General features: G+C 44.9%; 1 protein-coding gene across 2 annotated transcripts in view; it reads left to right on the top strand.

Moving 5' to 3' along the window:
* LOC120927485 (interleukin-5 receptor subunit alpha-like) overlaps window positions 1-19,826 on the top strand; it is a 62,536-nt gene that overhangs the window by 25,948 nt on the left and 16,762 nt on the right. For both annotated transcript variants that reach the window (XM_040338196.1, XM_040338195.1), the window contains 3 exons: window positions 5,233-5,353; window positions 7,124-7,299; window positions 19,325-19,455. In XM_040338196.1, the coding sequence (XP_040194130.1) occupies window positions 5,233-5,353; window positions 7,124-7,299; window positions 19,325-19,455 (428 nt within the window). The remainder of the gene's footprint in view (window positions 1-5,232; window positions 5,354-7,123; window positions 7,300-19,324; window positions 19,456-19,826) is intronic.

The raw sequence follows: 19,826 nt of genomic DNA, 5'->3' as shown, positions 1-19,826 counted from the left end.
GAACTATAAAGGGGAAGTTCCTTTCAAATGGCGCCACCCTTTGGGCTGCTTTTGGGCTACATACTTGATTCTGAGCATGCACATTTTTTTTCCCTCTGAAAAGCATACACGCGACCATTTTTCGCGGGCAGTTTTTTCATCGAGAAAACTGCTAGGGAGCATACACACGACCGGTTTTCACGACCAATATAAAAAATGTCAGTTTTCTCGTCGTGAAAACCGGTTGTGTGTACATGAGAAAAGGCATGAGAAAAGAGAATAATATACTCCTGAAGAAGCGGTTCGACCACAAAACTTGTAGAGGTGTAACTGACAAGGGACCAATACCGAAGTGGTTAAAGGTCCAGTGGCATCCAAGGACCACACTCGCTCAAGGCTTTACATGTGTACATACCAAAGGCAACAAATGGATACAATGATAATGGTAATGGTCAATTTATAATAAATGGTAGGTCACAATGGCAGGAGCCACTTATTGTATTAAGGGAAAAGGGAATAGCCGCTCCAGGTGGGAACCCAGATGAATATCCTCCGTTGCAGACAACTCAGGTGCAGGCAATGCACTTAGCAAAGCAGGAACAAAGATTGTCTCTGGACAGCCGCTCTCTGAACAAATTGTAGCCTTTTATTAAAAGAAGGACAGCACTACAAGTCACAGCAAAATAAAATAAAACCTGACTGCTGACGTGTTTCGCACTGAAACTATGACTAAGCACTAGTTTCAGTGCGAAACGCGTCAGCAGTCAGGTTTTATTTTATTTTGCTGTGACTTGTAGTGCTGTCCTTCTTTTAATAAAAGGCTACAATTTGTTCAGAGTGCGGCTGTCCAGAGACAATCTTTGTTCCTGCTTTACTTATTGTATTAAAGCGGAATTTTATCCAATAAAGACTTGATAAAACATAATGGGGGTAATCCACAAAAGGGATACGCCGGCGTATCTACTGATACGCCGTCGTATCCCTGTTTCTATCTATGGAACTGATCCACAGAATCAGTTTCTCATAGATAGACAGAAGATCCGACATGTGTAAGGGACTTACACTGTCGGATCTTAGGATGCAGTACCTCGGCCGCCGCTGGCGGCATTTCAAGTCGAAAAGCCGCGTTGGGTATGCAAATTAGCACTTACGGAGATCCACGAAGCTTTTCAGCTTCGTTTTTTCTCCGTAAGTATTAGTTTGCTTTCGCAAAATTAGGGCTGCTTTTACAAAGTGTAAAGTTAGTACACAATGTAAAAGTAGACCCTTCTTTCCCGCGACGGTGTCTTTTTTTTTTTTAATTTTTCTTTTCTCCGCCGCAACTCGTATTTTTTTTTTACACCCGTCGCGGTTCTCAAAACCCGGCGCAATGTAAAACCGCGCAAAGCACGTCGGGAAAATGACGTCGGGAGCATGCGCAGTACGTCCGGCGCGGGAGCGCGCATAATTTAAATGGGACTCGCCCCATTAAATTAGGAACGCCTTGCGCCGGACGATTTTAAGTTACACCGCTGCAAATTTCCAGGTAAGTGCTTTGTGGATCAGGCACTACCTTGTGCAATTTGCGGCGGTGTAACTTAAATGACAAAAGTTACGTTGCGCCGGGTGTTTGTGGATTACCCCCCATGTTCTTTATCAAGGAACATACATTCCACATATATGTATGTATTTTGTTGCATTGTTGCGGGTTGTTATGCTTTTCTTAACCCCCTGCATGACAAGGGTAAAACAATTCCTAACGCCTGAACTCAGTTTTGCAGCTTTAGGCCATTCTTGCCGAAACACACTACAGTCCATTTTACATGGTTCGCTAGGGGTCACGTTTACATCTGTGCATTTTATGGAAAGAGCCAGGGACTTTTTTTCTGGTTTTTGGTTCCATAGGCTTCAATGGATCAAAAATGTGTATTAAGGCCTGATTCACACCTATGCATTTTTAGTGCTGTAGTGCAAATCTGCAAAATGCAAAAAGCACTAAACCACCACATTTTGCTTTAATTACAGCCTTTAGTCTGTTAGAATATGTCTCTACTGACTTTGCAGATCTAGGCCCAGATTCTCTTACATGGGCGTAAAACTGTGCGGGCGTAACGTATCTGGTTTACGTTACGCCACCGCAAGTTTTACAGGCAAGTGCTTTATTCACAAAGAATTTGCCTGTAAAGTTGCGGCGGCGTAGCGTAAATCACCCGGCGCAAGCCCGCCTAATTCAAATGAGCCGGGTAGGGGGCGTGGATCCTTTAAATTAGGCGCGTTCCCGCGCCGAACGTACTGCGCATGCGCCGTCCGAAGAATATCCCAGGGTGCATTGCTCCAAATGACGTCGCAAGGACATCATTGGTTTCGACGAGAACGTAAATGGCGTCCAGCCCTATTCACGGACGACTTACGCAAACGACATAAATTTTCAAATTTCGACGCGGGAACGACGGCCATACTTAACATTGACTGCGCCTCATATACCCAGGGGCAACTTTACGCCGGGACAAGCCTAACGTAAACGTTGTAACTTCACTGCGTCGGCCGCGTGTACGTTTGGGAATTTGCGTATCTCGCTAATTTACATACTCGACGGGGAAAACGACGTCGGCGACACCTATCGGCCCAACAAAAATAATGCATTTAAGATCCGACAGTGTAAGAGCCTTACGCCTGTCGGATCTAATGCTTATCTATGCATAACCGATTCTATGAATCAGGCGCATAGATACGACAGCCGGACTCAGAGATACGCCGGCGTATCTCTTTTCAGAATCCGGGCCCTAGACTTTGCAATACTTGTCCAATTTTGTTTGCAGAACTGCTCAAGTTTAGTTTTAGTTTTCTTGTCTGGTAATAAGCCTCTCTCTTTCACTCTTGTGAGAGTTTGCCAGAAAGGGAGGGGTGATGAGTCATAAGAGAGCCATGAGAGCTGCAGGGCTACAGAGCTGAAGGTGTGTATCTGTGTGTCTGTGTAAATCCAGGATGTGAACAGGCAGTAGCTTCAGCTGCCCACAGTTAAAATGGCTGCAGCCAGACTCAGTGGAGGGAGATGTCTGCAGCATAATTAGCAAGTACAGAATCACAGTATATATAAAATAATATGCAAAGTGGTTGGAGGGAATCTTCAGAATGGCAAAGATGATTTTATTACAAGTTATGTGAGCAGACTGAAGTTCCTCTTTAATAACCATTGGTGTTTTTTTTTTATTTCTTACTATATAAGGAAATTAGAAATAAATTAATAAGACAATTATTTAAATAAAACAAGTTTTGAGTTAAAAAATGGCAGGACAGTACAAACACATCGAAAATAAACACCCTAAGATGATTGTATGTTTTTCCATAATTTTTTTCTGCCATTGAGGTGGTTGAAATATGGAGCTTGGTAATTGGGCACTAGATACAGTGGTTGATGTACTAAAACTGAAGAATGCAAAATCTGGGGCAGCTCTGCGTAGAAACCAATCAGCTTCCAGGTTTTTTGTTTTTGTCAAAGCTTAATTGAACAAGCTGAAGTTAGAAGCTGATTAGCTATCATGCACATCTGCACCAGATTTTCCACTCTCCAGTTTTAGTAAGGCTGGCCATACATTATACAATTTTCTTCTATAGATTTACCAAAACCATATAATAGAAGGTCAAATCTAAACACTTTCAATTTTTATGCATTCAGGCAGGCCCCTCTACTACACAGTTGGTAAATCTAAAAGAAATTGATAAAGAACATTGGATGGTCCATGGCCAGCTTAAAGCGGAGTTCCGGCCACAATTTCACTTTTTAAATATAAATACCCCTGTAATACACAAGCTTAATGTATTCTAGTAAAGTTAGTCTGTAAACTAAGGTCCGTTTTGTTAGGTTGTTACAGCATTTAGACACTTTATAATATAGAAATTGACTGGGGCCATCTTAAGTGTGGGCATCATGAAGCCAGACTGTATGACTACCTGGATTTCAGCCTTGCAGATCTCGCACATGCTCAGATCAGGTTTCAGCACCTGTGCTGTCCAAGTCACATGATTCTTTGAGACTGGGGAGTGCACAGACTCCTGGAAAGTTACACCCACACATTCCCAGGAGTCTGTGCGGTGTAGGTTAGGAAGCATTAAGCACCTAGGTGCAGGAAGTGGGAAGATTAACTATTCTGCCTAGCAACAACACTTTGAAGGCATCTAAAAAAAAAAAAAAATTCGTAAAGGACTAATGACATTTTTTTAAAACTACTGATGTAATGTTATATTTATGGGTGGAACTCCACTTTAAGTCAACCCCAGTGATTCTTTACCTACTTAAGGACCAGAAGAATTTCCCCCCTTAATGACCAGGCCATTTTTTGCGATACGGCCCATGTGGCGCTTCAACTGACAATTGCGTAGTCGTGCGACTGTGTACCCAAACAAAATTGACGTCCTTTTTTCCCCACAAATAGAGCTTTCTTTTGGTGGTATTTGATCACCTCTGTGGTTTTTATTTTTTGCACTATAAATAAAAAAAGACAACAATTTTGTAAAAAAAAGTAATTTTTTTTACGTTTTGCTATAATAAATATCCCCCCAAAAATATAAAAAAACAAATTTCTTCCTCAGTTTAGGCTGATATATATTCTTCTACATATTTTTGGTAAAAAATTGCAATAAGAGCATATTGATTGGTTTGCACAAAAGTTATAGTGTCTACAAAATAGGGAATAGATTTATGTCTTTTTTATTTTTTTACTAGTAATGGCGGCGATCATCGATTTTTTTTTTATAATCGAGACTGCAACATTGCGGCAGACAGATCGGACACTTTTGACACATTTTTGGGACCATTGACATTTATATAGCGATCAGTGCTATAAAATGCACTGATTACTGTGTAAATGTCACTGGCAGGAAATGGGTTAACATTAGGGGGCGATCAAGGGGTTAAATGTGTTCCCTGCTAGGTGTTTCTAACTGTGTGGGGGTTTGATTTACTAGAGGAGGAGCTTTGGGTTGTTTATTTTTTCCATCTTATATACTGCTCAACCATGAGTTTACTGTATTATTCTGTAATTGAAAAAATAAAATAAAAAAATTTCCGCACCAATAAATGTGGAAACCAGTATTACCCCAAAAAGCAATTCACACGATTGTGCTGAAGTCTGTCCAATATTTACATTTTTGTTTTTCTTTGGAAATAAAAAATAATTTGTTTTAAATGATTTCTTCTTTTTATCAGAATTTTTAAGCTGTAATAATATGTTTCTGTATTCTGACATGATATGCACTGTATGTTATAACCCTCAGAGAGAAATTGGACCTCAGCTGAAAATGTATCTTGCAGAGTTTATAACACATCTTCAATGACATGTACATGGATGTTTGGAAAAAATGCTCCAGACAGCACTTCATACATACTTTCTCTCAGGTAAGTATATGCATCATGTGGCATTATTTCATACATTATTATTTATTTTTGGTTGCAAATGGTCTTGAGTGGATTGGTTGGTTAGCACCTGGATAAACAGCAATGGTGAGCAGATTGATGCATATAACCCCCCCCCAAATTACCCTCTACTATATTATGAATGGATAAAGGACCCCTCGGTTGATGTGTGGTCACTATTTGGTGGTAGAACCCAAAAAAGAACTAGAAACAACGCTGTATCCTGGCCTACGCCAACAAGGCCCAGGCCTAGGGCAGCACTTTGCAGGGGGTAGCACGGAAAAAGTCCCCAATGGCTTGCTCTACACTGTTAGTGTAGCGCCAGTCTTATGGGGCGGACTGGGCTAAGAGGCAAATTAGTCTAGTGCCCCCCATGAAGCAGCCGAACTACTTCCTGTATGCAGGTGGCCGGCATTCCGCAACTGTGGAGAAGGGCTGTTTTCACTGTCCTATCATCCTGGACCACAAACCTTCCTCACTGTGCTATGTTTTCTGCTGAACCATTGTCATGGTTATATCGTCTTAGTCCTCTCCAATTATTCGAAATTTGTGCTTAAAGCAGATATCAGCTGAAAAAAAAATATTAAAAGCCAGCAGCTACAAATACTGCAGCTGCTGACTTTTAATATTTAATATTAGGACATTTACCTGTCCTGGAGTCCAGCGCCGTCCACAGCAGAGGACGAGCGATCGCTCGTCACTCTGCTGCCCCCCCCCCGCCATCCTCAGTGAGGGAACCAGGAAGTGAAGCGCTCCGGCTTCACTGCCCGGTTCCCTACGGCGCATGCGCGAGTCTTGCTACGCCTGCCGATTGGCTCCCGCTGTGTACTGGGAGCCGAATGTTCCCATAACACAACGGGGGGGGTCAGAGGTGACGTCATGCCGGCAGTCTGCCCGAGACTGGGTGGCCGGAAGTAGGTGCAAATACCTGTCTTTAGACAGGTATCTGCACCCCCCCTCCGCCCTGAAAGGTGTCAAATGTGACACCGGAGGGGGGAGGGTTCCGATCAGCGGGAGTTCCACTTTAGGGTGGAGCTCTGCTTTAAAGTAAAACTATAAGCAACACTTTTTTATTTTTTATTTTGGATAGAGTAAGGGATTGTTATAGCCCCTGCCAGTTTATTTTTTTTACCATCCCTGTCCCAGAGCTTTCCCTTCACTTCCTACCCCATAGCCAAACAGGAAGTGAGAGGAAATCTATGCAAATCAAGGGAATCCATTGCCCCCCCCCCCCCCAGAACTCATGTACCCACTTAAAAATTTCAAAGCGGGTCTTAAACAGAAAGGGGTGTGGCCTTGACAGGAAGGGTGTGTCATATATTAAATTAGGGGGTGCATGAGTTTAGTCAGACCTAGGGCAGCACAAAACCTAAATACACTACTGACTAGAAGATGTTGTTTTAAGTTATTACATTCACACTTCCTATGGCAGGAGATGGAATATCACATTTAACAGAATGCTCTATAATTAAAAAAAAGTGGGATCCCAGCTGTAGATTAGCAGATGACCTTTCCAGAGCCCTACGGCTTTCTACCAATGTGTCTTATTAAATGCAAAAGGCTATGTTGTCACAACAGTCCTATTTGTTGTTGGTCGAAGCACCAATTTAATTTATCAGGTTTTGTACTATAGAATTTTATATTTTATTAAACAATTAGAACCTGTCATCATGGCATAGTAGGGTTATATTATACCATGATCTGTATTTTAAAAGGTTTTGTATCAATATTGAGACTTTTACATTTCCTTAGACAAGGAACTACAAATGTGCGATGTCAACAATACGAAAATAAAATCCAAACAAGGACTGGTGCCTGCACATTTCATGATTTGAGACTACACTTCTTCAATGATGTCACTATAGTTTTACAAGGCTCAGATCCTGGGATAGAGGTGTTTGAGGAAAAAATTAAGCTTGCACACATAGGTAAAGTATATAATGAGTGTTTTAGTAAAAATAAAATTACATTTATGTGCATTTTTTCTTTTATACATTTTTTTATCGACTGGTATCTCTGGAGTTTTTTTCTGATGTGCCTCATTATAATAAAAAAATAATTCTGTGCTGGGGAGGATTTTAACCCACAAATGCAGCCTACACTAAAATCTGTGATACCATTTGTGCATAAATGTATATTAAATAGTGTGGCGCTTAATTAATACAACATGATAGAAAATATACCGTACTTAAAAGGGCATAAAACTCTAATATACATTTATGATAAAAATCTCAATTCATAAAGTGCAAAAATGTGAAATAAATACAAATGTATATCTAATAAAAACTACAATAATAACAATATCAACTAATATCATTAGTATGTTGAAAAAACAATAATTAAATCCTATAAACAAGTAATAAGTCTCAATTCATGAATTAAAAATAAAAAAAATGGGTAATTCATGTGCAACATCCCAACAAATATAAGGTGTATAGCCCCATATCCAAGTGCAAGTGACTGTCGCTCTTATCCAATAAATATACAGTGCCTGTAAAAAGTATTCACACCCCTTGAAATTTTACACATTTTGTCATGTTACAACCAAAAATGTAAATGTGTTTTATTGGGATTTTATGTGATAGACCAACACAAAGTGGCATATAATTGTGAAGTGGAATGGAAATTATAAATGGTTTTCATTTTTTTTGTTACAAATAAATATCTGAAAAGTGTGGTGTGCATTTGTATTCAGCCCCCTTTACTCTAATACCTCTAACTAAAATCTAGTGGAACCTTTTGCCTTCAGATGTCACCTAATTAGTAAATAGAGTCCACCTGTGTGTAATTTAATTTCAGTATAAATACAGCTGTTCTGTGAAGCCATCAAAGGTTTGTTAGAGAACCTTAGTTAACAAACAGCATCATGAAGGCCAATGAACACACCAGACAAATCAGGGATATAGTTGTGGAGAAGTTTAAAGCAGGGTTAGGTATTAAAAATAATATCCAGGGTTAGGTAATAAAAACAATATCCCAAGCTTTGAACATCTCACGATCACTGTTCAATACATTATCCGAAAATGGAAAGAGTATGGCAAAACTGCAAACCTACAGTTTGTACCTGTACCAAGACATGGCCGTCCACCTAAACTGACAGTCCGGGCAAGGAGAGCATTATTCAGAGAAGCAGCCATGGTAACTCTGGAGGAGCTGCAGAGACCCACAGCTCAGGTGGGAGAATCAGTTGACAGGACAACTATAATGCCGCATACACACCATCACTTTATGTGATGAAAAAAAACGACATTTTCTGTGAAGTAAAAAACAAAGACGAAGTTGCCTACACACCATCGTTTTTCTCACAATGTTCTAGCAAAGCGAGGTTACATTCACCACGTTTTTCCATTGAAGCTCGCTTCATAACTAGCTTCTGGGCATGCGCGGGTGTAAAAACGTCGTTTTAAACAACGTTTTTTGCTACACACGGTCAATTTCTGTGAAGTAAAAAACGACGTTTTGAAAAACGACACATAAAATTGAAGTATGCTTCAATTTTTTTTTGTCGTTTTTTAGAAGACATAAAACAACGTTTTCCCCCACACACGGTCATTTAACCACTTAACCACCAGCCGCCGTCCACAAACGGCGGCAAGGTGGTTGCTTAACTGGGGGTCGCCGTTCTGAAACGGCGCCCACCAGAAGCAGTAATGCGCGCCGCCTCGGGTGCGCACACAGAAAATTCTGTGCGCGCCGGGTCTATGAGACCCGGCGCTACACAGATCACGGTAACTGACCAGCAACGGCGGTCTTTTACCATGTGATCGCGCCGTCCAATGACGGCGCGATCACAGGTAAACAAACCGGCGTCATTTGATGACGCCGGTTCCTCCCTCCTCTCGCTGTACCGATCGGTACAGTGTGAGAGGAGAGCGCGGATGGCAGCAGCAGTGTGGGATGGATCTGTGACTATTGCAGTCACAGATCCATCCATCCCTGCTCAGCCATCCCTGCATTAACCCCTGCAATACTCTGCCTTCCCAGCGCAATACTCTGCAATGCTCTGCCTTCCCTGCGCAATTACTCTGCAATACCCCCTGCGCAATACTCTGCAATACCCCCGCGCAATACTCTGCAAAACCCCCGCGCAATACTCTGCAAAACACCCGCGCAATACTCTGCAAAACACCCGCGCAATACTCTGCAAAACACCCGCGCAATACTCTGCAAAACCCCCGCGCAATACTCTGCAAAACCCCCGCGCAATACTCTGCAAAACCCCCGCGCAATACTCTGCAATACCCCCGCGCAATACTCTGCAATACCCCCGCGCAATACTCTGCAGTACCCCCTGCCAGTACTCTGCAATACCCCCGCGCAATACACTGCAATACCCCCGCACCAATACTCTGCAATACCCCCGCGCAATACTCTGCAATACCCCCGCGCAATACTCTGCAGTACCCCTTGCGCAATACTCTGCAGTACCCCCGCGCAATACTCTGCAATACCCCCGCGCAATACTCTGCAATACCCCCGCGCAATACTCTGCAATACCCCCGCGCAATACTCTGCAATACCTCCGCGCAATACTCTGCAATACCCCCACGCAATACTCTGCAGTACCCCCTGCCAGTACTCTGCAGTACCCCTTGCGCTATACTCTGCAGTACCCCCGCACAATACTCTGCAATACCCCCCGTGCAATACTCTGCAATACCCCCCGCACAATACTCTGCAGTACCCCCCGCGCAATACTCTGCAATACCCCCCGCACAATACTCTGCAATACCCCACGCACAATACTCTGCAATACCCCATGCACAATACTCTGCAATACCCCACGCACAATACTCTGCAATACCCCACGCACAATACTCTGCAATACCCCCCGCACAATACTCTGCAATACCCCCCACACAATACTCTGCAATACCCCCGCACCATACTCTGCAATACCCCCCACACAATACTCTGCAATACCCCCCACACAATACTCTGCAATACCCCCCACACAATACTCTGCAATACCCCCCACACAATACTCTGCAATACCCCCCACACAATACTCTGCAATACCCCCGCACCAATACTCTGCAATACCCCCGCACCAATACTCTGCAATACCCCCGCACCAATACTCTGCAATACCCCCGCACCATACTCTGCAATACCCCCGCACCAATACTCTGCAATACCCCCACACCAATACTTTGCAATACCCCGGCCAATACTTTGCAATACCCCCGCACCAATACTTTGCAATACCCCGGCCAATACTCTGCAATACCCAGAAAATACTCTGGGGAAAAAAATGTGTTTTAACCACTTCCCGCCCACGTCATATGAGGTCCTTGACTTTGTGCAGGGATATCTAAATGATGCCTGCAGCTACAGGCATCATTCAGATATCATTTTTTTCAGCCGGCGATTCTCTACACCATAAGAACGATCATGTCGGCTGTTCCGCCTCTTGATCGTTCTTACGGGAGGCAAAAAGGGACGTCCCCACTCCCTTCGCCCTCCGGTGCTTCTTCTGACTCACCGCTGCGATCGAAGCCAGGATCGTTTTTTTTCTTGTTTTTTTTCAGGCTTCCCAGCCTAGAGGTGAGATGTGGGGTCTTATTGACCCCATATCTCACTGTAAAGAGGACCTGTCATGCTATATTCCTATTACAAGGGATGTTTCCATTCCTTGTAATTGGAATAAAAGTAATCAAAACATTTATTTTTGGGGAAAAACGTGTCAAACTAAAATAAATTAAGTAAAATGAACAATAAAAATAAAAAAAAAATATTTAAAGCGCCCCTGTTCCCGCGTGCTCGTATACAGAAGCGAATGTGTACGTACGTCTCGCCCACATATGAAAACGGTGTTCAAACCACACATGTGGGGTATCGCTGCGAACGTTAGAGCGAGAGCAATCATTTTGGCCCCAGACCTCCTCTGTAACTAAAAACATGTAACCAGTAAAAACATTTAAAACGTCACCTATGGGGATTTTTAAGTAGCGAAGTTTGGCGCCATTCCACAAGCGTGTGCAATATTGAAGGGTGACATGTTGGGTATCTATTTACTCGGCGTAACTTCGTCTTTCATATTATGCAAAAACATTGGGCTAACTTTAATTTTTTTTTTTTTTAAAAAGCACAAAACTGTTTTATTTCCCAAAAAAATGCGTTCGAAAAATTGCTGTGCAAATACCATGCGCGATAAAAAGTTGCACTGACCGCCATTGTATTCTCTAGGGTCTTTGCTAAAAAAGCATATATAATGTTTTGGGGTTCTATGTAATTTTCTAGCAAATAAATGATGATTTTTACATGTAGGAGAGGAATGTCAGAATTGGTCTGGGTGTTCCAGAACGCCTGATGGTGCTCCCTGCATGTCGGGCCTCTCTATGTGGCCACGCTGTGTAAAAGTCTCACACATGTGGTATCGCCATACTCGGGAGGAATAGCAGAATGTGTTTTGGGGTGTAATTTGTGGTATGCATATGCTGTGTGTGAGAAATAACCTGCTAATATGAAACTTTTGTGGAAAAAAAAAAAAAAAAAAAAAAAACCTTGATTTTGCAAAGAATTGTGGGAAAAAATGACAACTTCAAAAAACTCACCATGCCTCTTTCTAAATACATTGGAATGTCTTCTTTCCAAAAAGGGGTCATTTAGGGGGTATTTGTACTTTTCTGGCATGTTAGGGTCTCAAGAAATGAGAGAGGCTGTCAGTACTTCAGATGTGATCAAATTGATCAATTTTCAGTAATTGGTACCATAGCTTGTAGACCCTATAACTTTCACCCAGACTAAATAATATTCAAATTTTTTTTTTTTTTTTACCAAAGATATGTAGCAGTATACATTTTAGGCCAAATTTATGAAGAAAAATTCATTTTTTGCAAAATCTTATAATAGAAATGAAGAAAAATTAATTTTTTTACAAAATTTTCGTTCTTTTTTCATATATAGCGAAAAAAATAAAAACCGCAGAGGTGATCAAATACCACCAAAAGAAAGCTCTATTTGTGGGAAAAAAAGGACAAAAATTTCATTTGGTTACAGTGTTGTATGACTGAGTTATTGTCATTCAAAATGTGAGAGCACCGAAAGCTGAAAATTGGTCTGGTTATTAAGTGGGTTTAAGTGCCCAGTTGTCAAGTGGTTAAAGTGACGTTTTTAAAAATGTCGGTTTTTTTCATCACATAAAGTGATGGTGTGTACGCGGTATAAGTCATGCACTCCATAAATCTGGTCTTTATGGTAGAATGGCAAGAAGAAAGCCATTGCTGAAAGAAAGCCTTAAGAAGTACTGTTTGCAGTTTGCGAGAAGCTATGTGGGGGACACAGCAACAATGTGGAAGAAAGTGCTCTGGTCAGATGAGACCAAAATTAAACTTTTTGGCCTTAAAGCAAAATGCTATGTGTGGCAGAAAACTAACACTGCACATTACCCTGAACACACTATCCCCACCGTTAAACATGATGGTGGCAGCATCATGTTGTAGGGGTTGCTTCTCTTCAGCAGGGACAGGGAAGCTGGTCAGAGTTAAAGGGAAGATGGATGGACGAAATACAGGGCAATCTTAGAAGAAATCCTGTTAGAGTCTGCAAAAGACCTGAGACTGGGGCGGAAGTTCACCTTCCAGCAGGACAACGACCATAAACATACAGCCAGAGCTACAAAGGAATGGTTTAAATCAAATAATATTCTTGTGTTAGAATGGCCCAGTCAAAGTCCAGACCTAAATCCAATTGAGAATCTGTAGCAAGATTTTAAAAATAGGATTTTATGCTCACCGTAAAATCTCTTTCTCTGGGTTCATGGATGGACACAGCCTTAATCTTGACTTAGTGGGTATTAGCCTTCCTTTAGGAGTGACTTGGCAGAAACTTATATATAAAAGGTTAACTTATCATACACGCCCTATAGCCCCGCCCAGGGGGCGGGCCCTCCGGGTATAACCCCTCTCTCTGCATCTCGCAGATCAGTTAGTCAAAAAGTAGTACAAACATAAAAAGGAGGGGAGGGTGCTGTGTCCGTCCATGAACTCAGAGAAAGAGATTTTACGGTGAGCATAAAATCCTATTTTCTCTTTCGTTCATGGACGGACACAACCTTAATCTTGACTTAGTGGGATGTCCCAAAGCAGTGTCAAAAAAATGAGGGGTGGGAACAGCAAAAAATTAAACTTCACCCCAAAACAACAGAGCTCCTCCACTGAGGACTTACAACTCTACACAGCCGCCTGCAAAACTTTGCGTCCGAAAGAAGCATCTGAAGATGCACTCACATCAACCTTATAGAATTTGGTGAAAGTGTGGGCGGACGACCAAGTCGCCGCCTTACACACCTGGGAAACAGACGCTTGATGTCGGAAAGCCCAGGAGGCACCTATTGCCCTGGTCGAATGTGCCGTGATAGTAAAGGGGGGCGCCTGACCCCTTATGGCGTAAGCCTGAATTACTGTCTGTCGGATCCACCTAGAGATGGTGGCCGATGAGACCGCTAGACCCTTCTTGGGCCCAGCCACGAAACAAACTAAGTCTGACCTCTGGAACGGAGCAGTGGCAGCTAAATATACTCTCAGGGCTCAGACAACGTCCAAGGAATGCAACGCCGTCTCCCTAGGGTGCGACGGGTTAGGACACAAGGATGGAATTACAATGTCCTCATTGAGGTGGAAGGCCGAGACGACCTTGGGTAGAAAAGATGGCTGCGGATGCAGCACCACCTTATCCTTGTGGAAAATTAGGTAGGGAACCCTACATGATAAGGCGGCCAGCTCAGAGACTCGTCTAACTGATGTGACCGCCACCAAGAAGACCACCTTTTGAGAAAGTTTCAAAACGGGAATCTCTGTGATCTATTCAAACAGAGCCTTCTGAAGCACCAAGAGAACCAGGTTTAAGTCCCACGGAGGTAGTGGAGGACGGACCGGAGGGGCCACACGCCGGACCCCCTGTACAATAGTTCTCACTAGAGAGTGAGTCGCCAGGGGTCGCTGAAAGAAAACAGCCAGGGCAGAGATCTGTCTCTTAACCGTGCTTAAGGCAAGTCCTTGGTCCACCCCGTGCTGTAGGAACAGCAGTACCCTGGACACATCATCTCTTTGCAAAGCACTAAGTAAGCCTTCCAGTTGCGATAGTAAATCCTCCTAGAGGATAACTTCCTAGCCCTTCTCATGGTAGAAATTACCGAATCCGATAGGCCCCGGTCTCTTAGTACCTGGCTTTCGATGGCCATGCCGTTAAAGCGGGCGACTGTAAAGTAGGATGCAGTATGGGACCTTGTGACAACAGGTCCTTTCTCTGCGGTAGATGCCAAGGGACGTCTGCTACTAGCTGCACTAGATTGGCGTACCAAGGGCGCTGAGGCCAATCCGGGCGATTAGGATCATTGGAATCCCTTTTGCCTCTACTTTGCGAAGTAGAAGAGGCAGGAGCTTTAGAGGAGGGAAGGCATAGATTAGCCAATACTGACTCCACAGCGCCACTAACGCATCTGTGGCGTCTGCCCATGGGTCCTTCGACCTGGCCACAAACCTCAATACCTTCCGATTGAGTCGATACACCAGGAGATCTACGTCTGGCGTGCCCCATCTCTGGCAAAGGAGCTGAAACACCTCCGGGTGCAGAGACTATTCTCCTTGGTCCAACGTCTGGCGACTCAGGTATACAGCCTGACAGTTTTCCACACCTGGAATGTATATGGCCGACAGTGCCGGTATGCTCCTTTCTGCCCATCTTGGAATGTGCGTGGCTTCTAACGCTGCAGCTGAGCTTCTTGTTCCTCCTTGATGGTTGACATATGCCACCACTGTGGAGTTGTCCAACTGGATCCTGACTGGACGCCCCTTTAGTCTCTGAGACCATGCGGCGAGGCACAGCCTGATCGCCCGAAGTTCCAGGACATTGATCGGCAGGTGGGAATCCTCCGGGGACCAGCGACCCTGGGTGGACTGAACCCCCCAGACTTCCCCCCACCCGATAAGGCTGATGTCCGTCGTGATGACTGTCCAGTGATAAGGAAGGAACGATTTTCCGGACAGAAGTGCCGGTGAGGTCAGCCACCAAACCAGGGAGGCCCTGACCAGGTGGCTCACCCGGATCTGATAATCCAGGGATGATGGGCACTTGTCCCATCTGGACAGAATTTCCTTCTGTAATACTCATGTGTGAGATTGCGCATATGGTACCGCCTCGAAGGAGGCCACCATGAGGCCCAGGACTCGCATGCAGTGATGACCATTTCTGGGACGTCAACTGCCGCACCGCAGTCCGAAGGGTCTGCAACTTTTCCACAGGGATAGGCACGCTTTCCGACATGTTATAGACACGCTCTCCTCTAATTCTAAGGCTGAAGGAGCCCTCAGAAGCAGGTCGTCCAAGTAGCCCACGATAACGATGCCACGTTGTCTTAGTAGGGCGAGAATTGGGGCAAGCACCTTGGTGAAGACCCTTGGTGCCGATGCCAGGCCAAAGGGGAGAGACACAAACTGTAGTGGTCTTCCCCGACCGCAAAGCGCAGAAGTTTCTAAAGCTTTGTGCATATGAAGATAGGCATCCCTGATATCCAAGGATGCCAGAAAGTCCCCCGGCTGGAGGGTAGCAACAACAGAGCGGATTGACGTCATCTGGAATTCTTGTACCTTCACGAAGCAATTGAGGGCCCTGAGGTCCAGGATAGGACGAACGCCCTCCTTCTTTGGTACTATGAACAGATTGGAGTAAAACCCCTGAAATTGATCCTGTACTGGGACAAGGATAAAAACCCCGCGTTCCAGCAGGTCCTGAACTGCCCCATCTAGGGCTTCCCGGCGAGCCGGTAGTAGCTGGAGTTTGGATGAGACTACCTCGTGAACCCACCGGTCGGGGACCTGCGATGTCCACCGGGTCGCGAATTCGCGAAGACATCCCCCCCACCCGAGGAATGGGTGGGGGCGCACATTTATGCGGACGTGGTCTTGTTAACGGGTTTGTTGGGTTTGCGAAACCAGGGACGTCTCTGTCACCCTGAGCAGGTGCTTTATTGGCCCGTGGTTTTCTGGGCGGGGAAAAAAATGCTTGGGTGCGGTAAAGAAGGGCCCCTGTCGTCGACGTGGCTCCTTCCCCTTATAGGTCTGTGGGAGCAAGGTGCTCTTACCTCCTGTGGCATCCTTAATAATATCATCCAGGCAAGCTCCAAAGAGCCTGTCGCCCTTAAAGGGCAGGTCCATTAGGGCCTTCTTGGAAGCTTGGTCCGCCGACCAATTCTTCAACCAAAGTAGATGGCGTAACAACACAGCCTGAGCAGAGGCTCTGACCAGCAGAGGAATAGTGTCCAGGGCTGATTCACACACAAATTTTAGGCCCTGTACCAGTTGTTCCGCTAGGGCTACCTCGTGGGTGGAAGTGTGATGTGTTTGTAACCCATTGATCAGTGACTTTCCCACTCCCTGAGTGTCTGGGACACCAGCGCCCCAACTATGGTTGGGCGTACCGCCGAACCTACTACAGTGTATAGGTTATGGGATATTGACTCTGCCTTCTTGTCCGCTGGGTCCTTGAAGGCAGGAGCCCCCTCCACCGGAAGGGTGGTAAGCTTGTTTAGTCTGGACACAGGAGGGTCCACTATGGGGGGCGAGGTCCATTTCTTTAAGAAACTCTCCTTCAGTGGGTAATGTACCGCTTGGTTTTTAGGTACAAAAAAGTTTTTTTGTGGTCTGTCCTATTCCTTGTATAAAAATTTGTCTAAATAAGACACACAAGGGAACACCTTAGCAGTGCTGGTCGCCTTACGGAACCCAAAGGGGACCGGCACTTCTGTTGCTTCTACAGACCCCTCTATCTTTAGGGTATCTCGCACTGCGGTGATAAGGTCACTCACCAGAGCCTTCTCGCGAGCTGACCTGGGTCCAGAGTCATCCTCACTGTCTGGCCAATCTAGGTCTGCACCGTCAGGTACCTCAGAGTCAGGGTCCTGAGTGGTAGCTAGACCTGGCTCTGTATCCGAGTTGTCCCCAGAAGATGGTGGGGGAGGGGGCGCTTTATAGCCCCCGTTCTTCCACGCGCTGATTCCACCTTGGAAATGAAGGCATCTAGGATTGCCGACATAGCGTCCACCGATACATTGGGTGCAGGGGCATCAATTGCCATCTCAGGTGTTTCAGGGGAAAAAAACGTCAGCTTCTGACGCCATGCTGCCCACACGCTTGACACAGGGATTCCAAGCAAGGTGGACGACCCACCCTCCTAACTGCAGCAGAGATGAGGGGTACCCCCCCAAAAGACTCACCACCCTGGAACCAGCAGTGCAGGGCTGCTGTCCTTATCAGCTTGTTTGCTAGTCAGCAGCGTGTGTCTGTTTGGCTGCTGATTCATAAGATGGCCGCCGCTCAGGCGCTAGAGGTCAAGCATACTGAGGCCCCAAAAGCATGGCCGCCAGTGCTGTATACTCGCGTGGGCTACAAAAAAATGGCCGCCGAGCGGGACGCTAGAGGTCCCAGCTTCATGGGAAAATGCTGCTGGAGGATAGCCGTTCTAAGCACCCTTCTTGGGGCGCACCGCGCAGGCCGCTGAGCGTCCGGGAGACGCAGTACAGCCCCCCCTTGGGTGCCGTGTGAGCAACACCTCCAGCGCTGGGCGGCTACAAGAAAATGGCCGCCGTAGTGCATATAGACCCCAGAAGTATGGCCGCCGAGGTCCGAGTAGAGGCCAACAGTGTGGCTACAAGAAAATGGCTGCCAGGTATACAAACAATCCAGCATGGTCACAGAAAAATGGTCACCAGACACACAGCAGCAGAATCTCTTATGCAGCTCTCTACATTGAAAGAGGGAAGCAGCAGCTGACAATCTGGACACAAGTAAGCAATATCTATGCACTTATACTTTATATTGGTTCTCAGGTGGAGCTCCACAGGGCAGCCCCCACCTCAGCAGTCTAGGGAGGAGGGAAGGGGAAGGAGGGGAGAAGGGAAAAATAGAGCCCTTTACTCACCTCTCTAGGGATGCCCAGCTCTGTTCTCTTGCCGAAGCAAGGTAGTAGCTACTTACCCTCCTGTGATTTTATGCTGGAGCATCCGGGACAGTGCATCTTCCGCATGGTAACGGAGATGACTGTCGGCCAGGATACTGCGTCTTGGCCCTGTAGACCGGTCTTTATGCAAGCCCTGGAGCCTATAGCTCACTGGCCACCCGTAGAGTGACGGGCATGTCGTGGACGACCCAGTGTGCAGCTACGGTCGGCCAACGCTCGATGGCCGAAACTGGGAAGAATACAAGAATCTAGGATCCAGCCTGTCGCCAAGTCGGCAGTTGATCGAAGATAGCAGGAAAAAAAAATCCAGAATCTTGAACTAACAGCCTTCAAGCCATTGGCCTAAAGGGAGCCAATTCTTCTCCTGAATGGCCTACAGATGGCTTGGGAAGAGCTTGCCTCTGAGGATGTGAACTGGGAGATCTGGGGTGACACTTTGCCTTCTGAGTCAGCTTGCTCTGAGGTTCCAGTAATGCCCTGTACACACGATAGGTTAGTCTGATGAAAACGGTCTGATGGATTTTTCCATCAGTTATCCGATGAAGCTGACTGATGATCAGTCGTGCCTACACACCATCAGTTAAAAAAACGATCGTGTCAGAACGCGGTGACGTAAAACACTACGTGCTGAAAAAAATGAAGTTCAATGCTTCCAAGCATGCGTCGACTTGATTCTGAGCATGCATGGATTTTTAACGGATGGACGTGCCTGCAGACGATCAGTTTTTTACTATAGGTTAGGTATCCATCAAATAATTATAAAACAAGTTCCATTTTTTTTAACCTATGGATAAATAACCTATGGGGCCCACACACGATCGGTTTGGTCTGATGAAAACGGTCCATCAGACTAACCTATCGTGTGTACGCAGCATAAGAGAAGAAGTGGGAAGATGAATCCCAAAGGCATAAAGGAATCTTGCAGAAATCATCATTCTTTAAAATAACGTTTTAGTATTTACAGCAAACATAGTTTCTTTTTGTTTTACATTACAGAAATGTTTAATCCGCCAAGAGACATTTCAGTGACATCATTTGAAGACATCCTTACAATATACTGGAAAAGTCCACAAAAACAGTATTCTGTTGGTGATCATTGTTTCAAGTACAACATTGAAAAGAACAAGGTATAGCACACATGAAATATTTCTCATTTCTGAAATAGTTACTTTAGATAGATCCACAAAAGGTGAATTGTGCACACTACAAAATCTTTTTGGAATAGTGTTTTCAGTAACCCGAAACTTCAAGGTCTATGGTGGAAATATTACACATACATGTAAACTCATTATATGTTGTCAGGAAATCATTGTTATGTTTAATCTTACTACAAGGCTAGATGGGGAAAGCTTGTTGAAATTTGGCCTAGGTGGCAAATACAAACAATTGCCTTTTTACAGTAGACCACAGTCATCTGCTTCTCAGCTGCTGATACAGACAAGCAGCAGCCTACGGCAACAACTGACAGTGGGGTATTTGAATCAGTAATAAAAAGGTT

The sequence above is a fragment of the Rana temporaria genome, chromosome 2 (assembly GCF_905171775.1).
Source record: "Rana temporaria chromosome 2, aRanTem1.1, whole genome shotgun sequence".
In the NCBI taxonomy this organism is placed as follows: Eukaryota; Metazoa; Chordata; class Amphibia; order Anura; family Ranidae; genus Rana; species Rana temporaria.
This window is presented reverse-complemented; position numbering and strand designations above follow the sequence as displayed.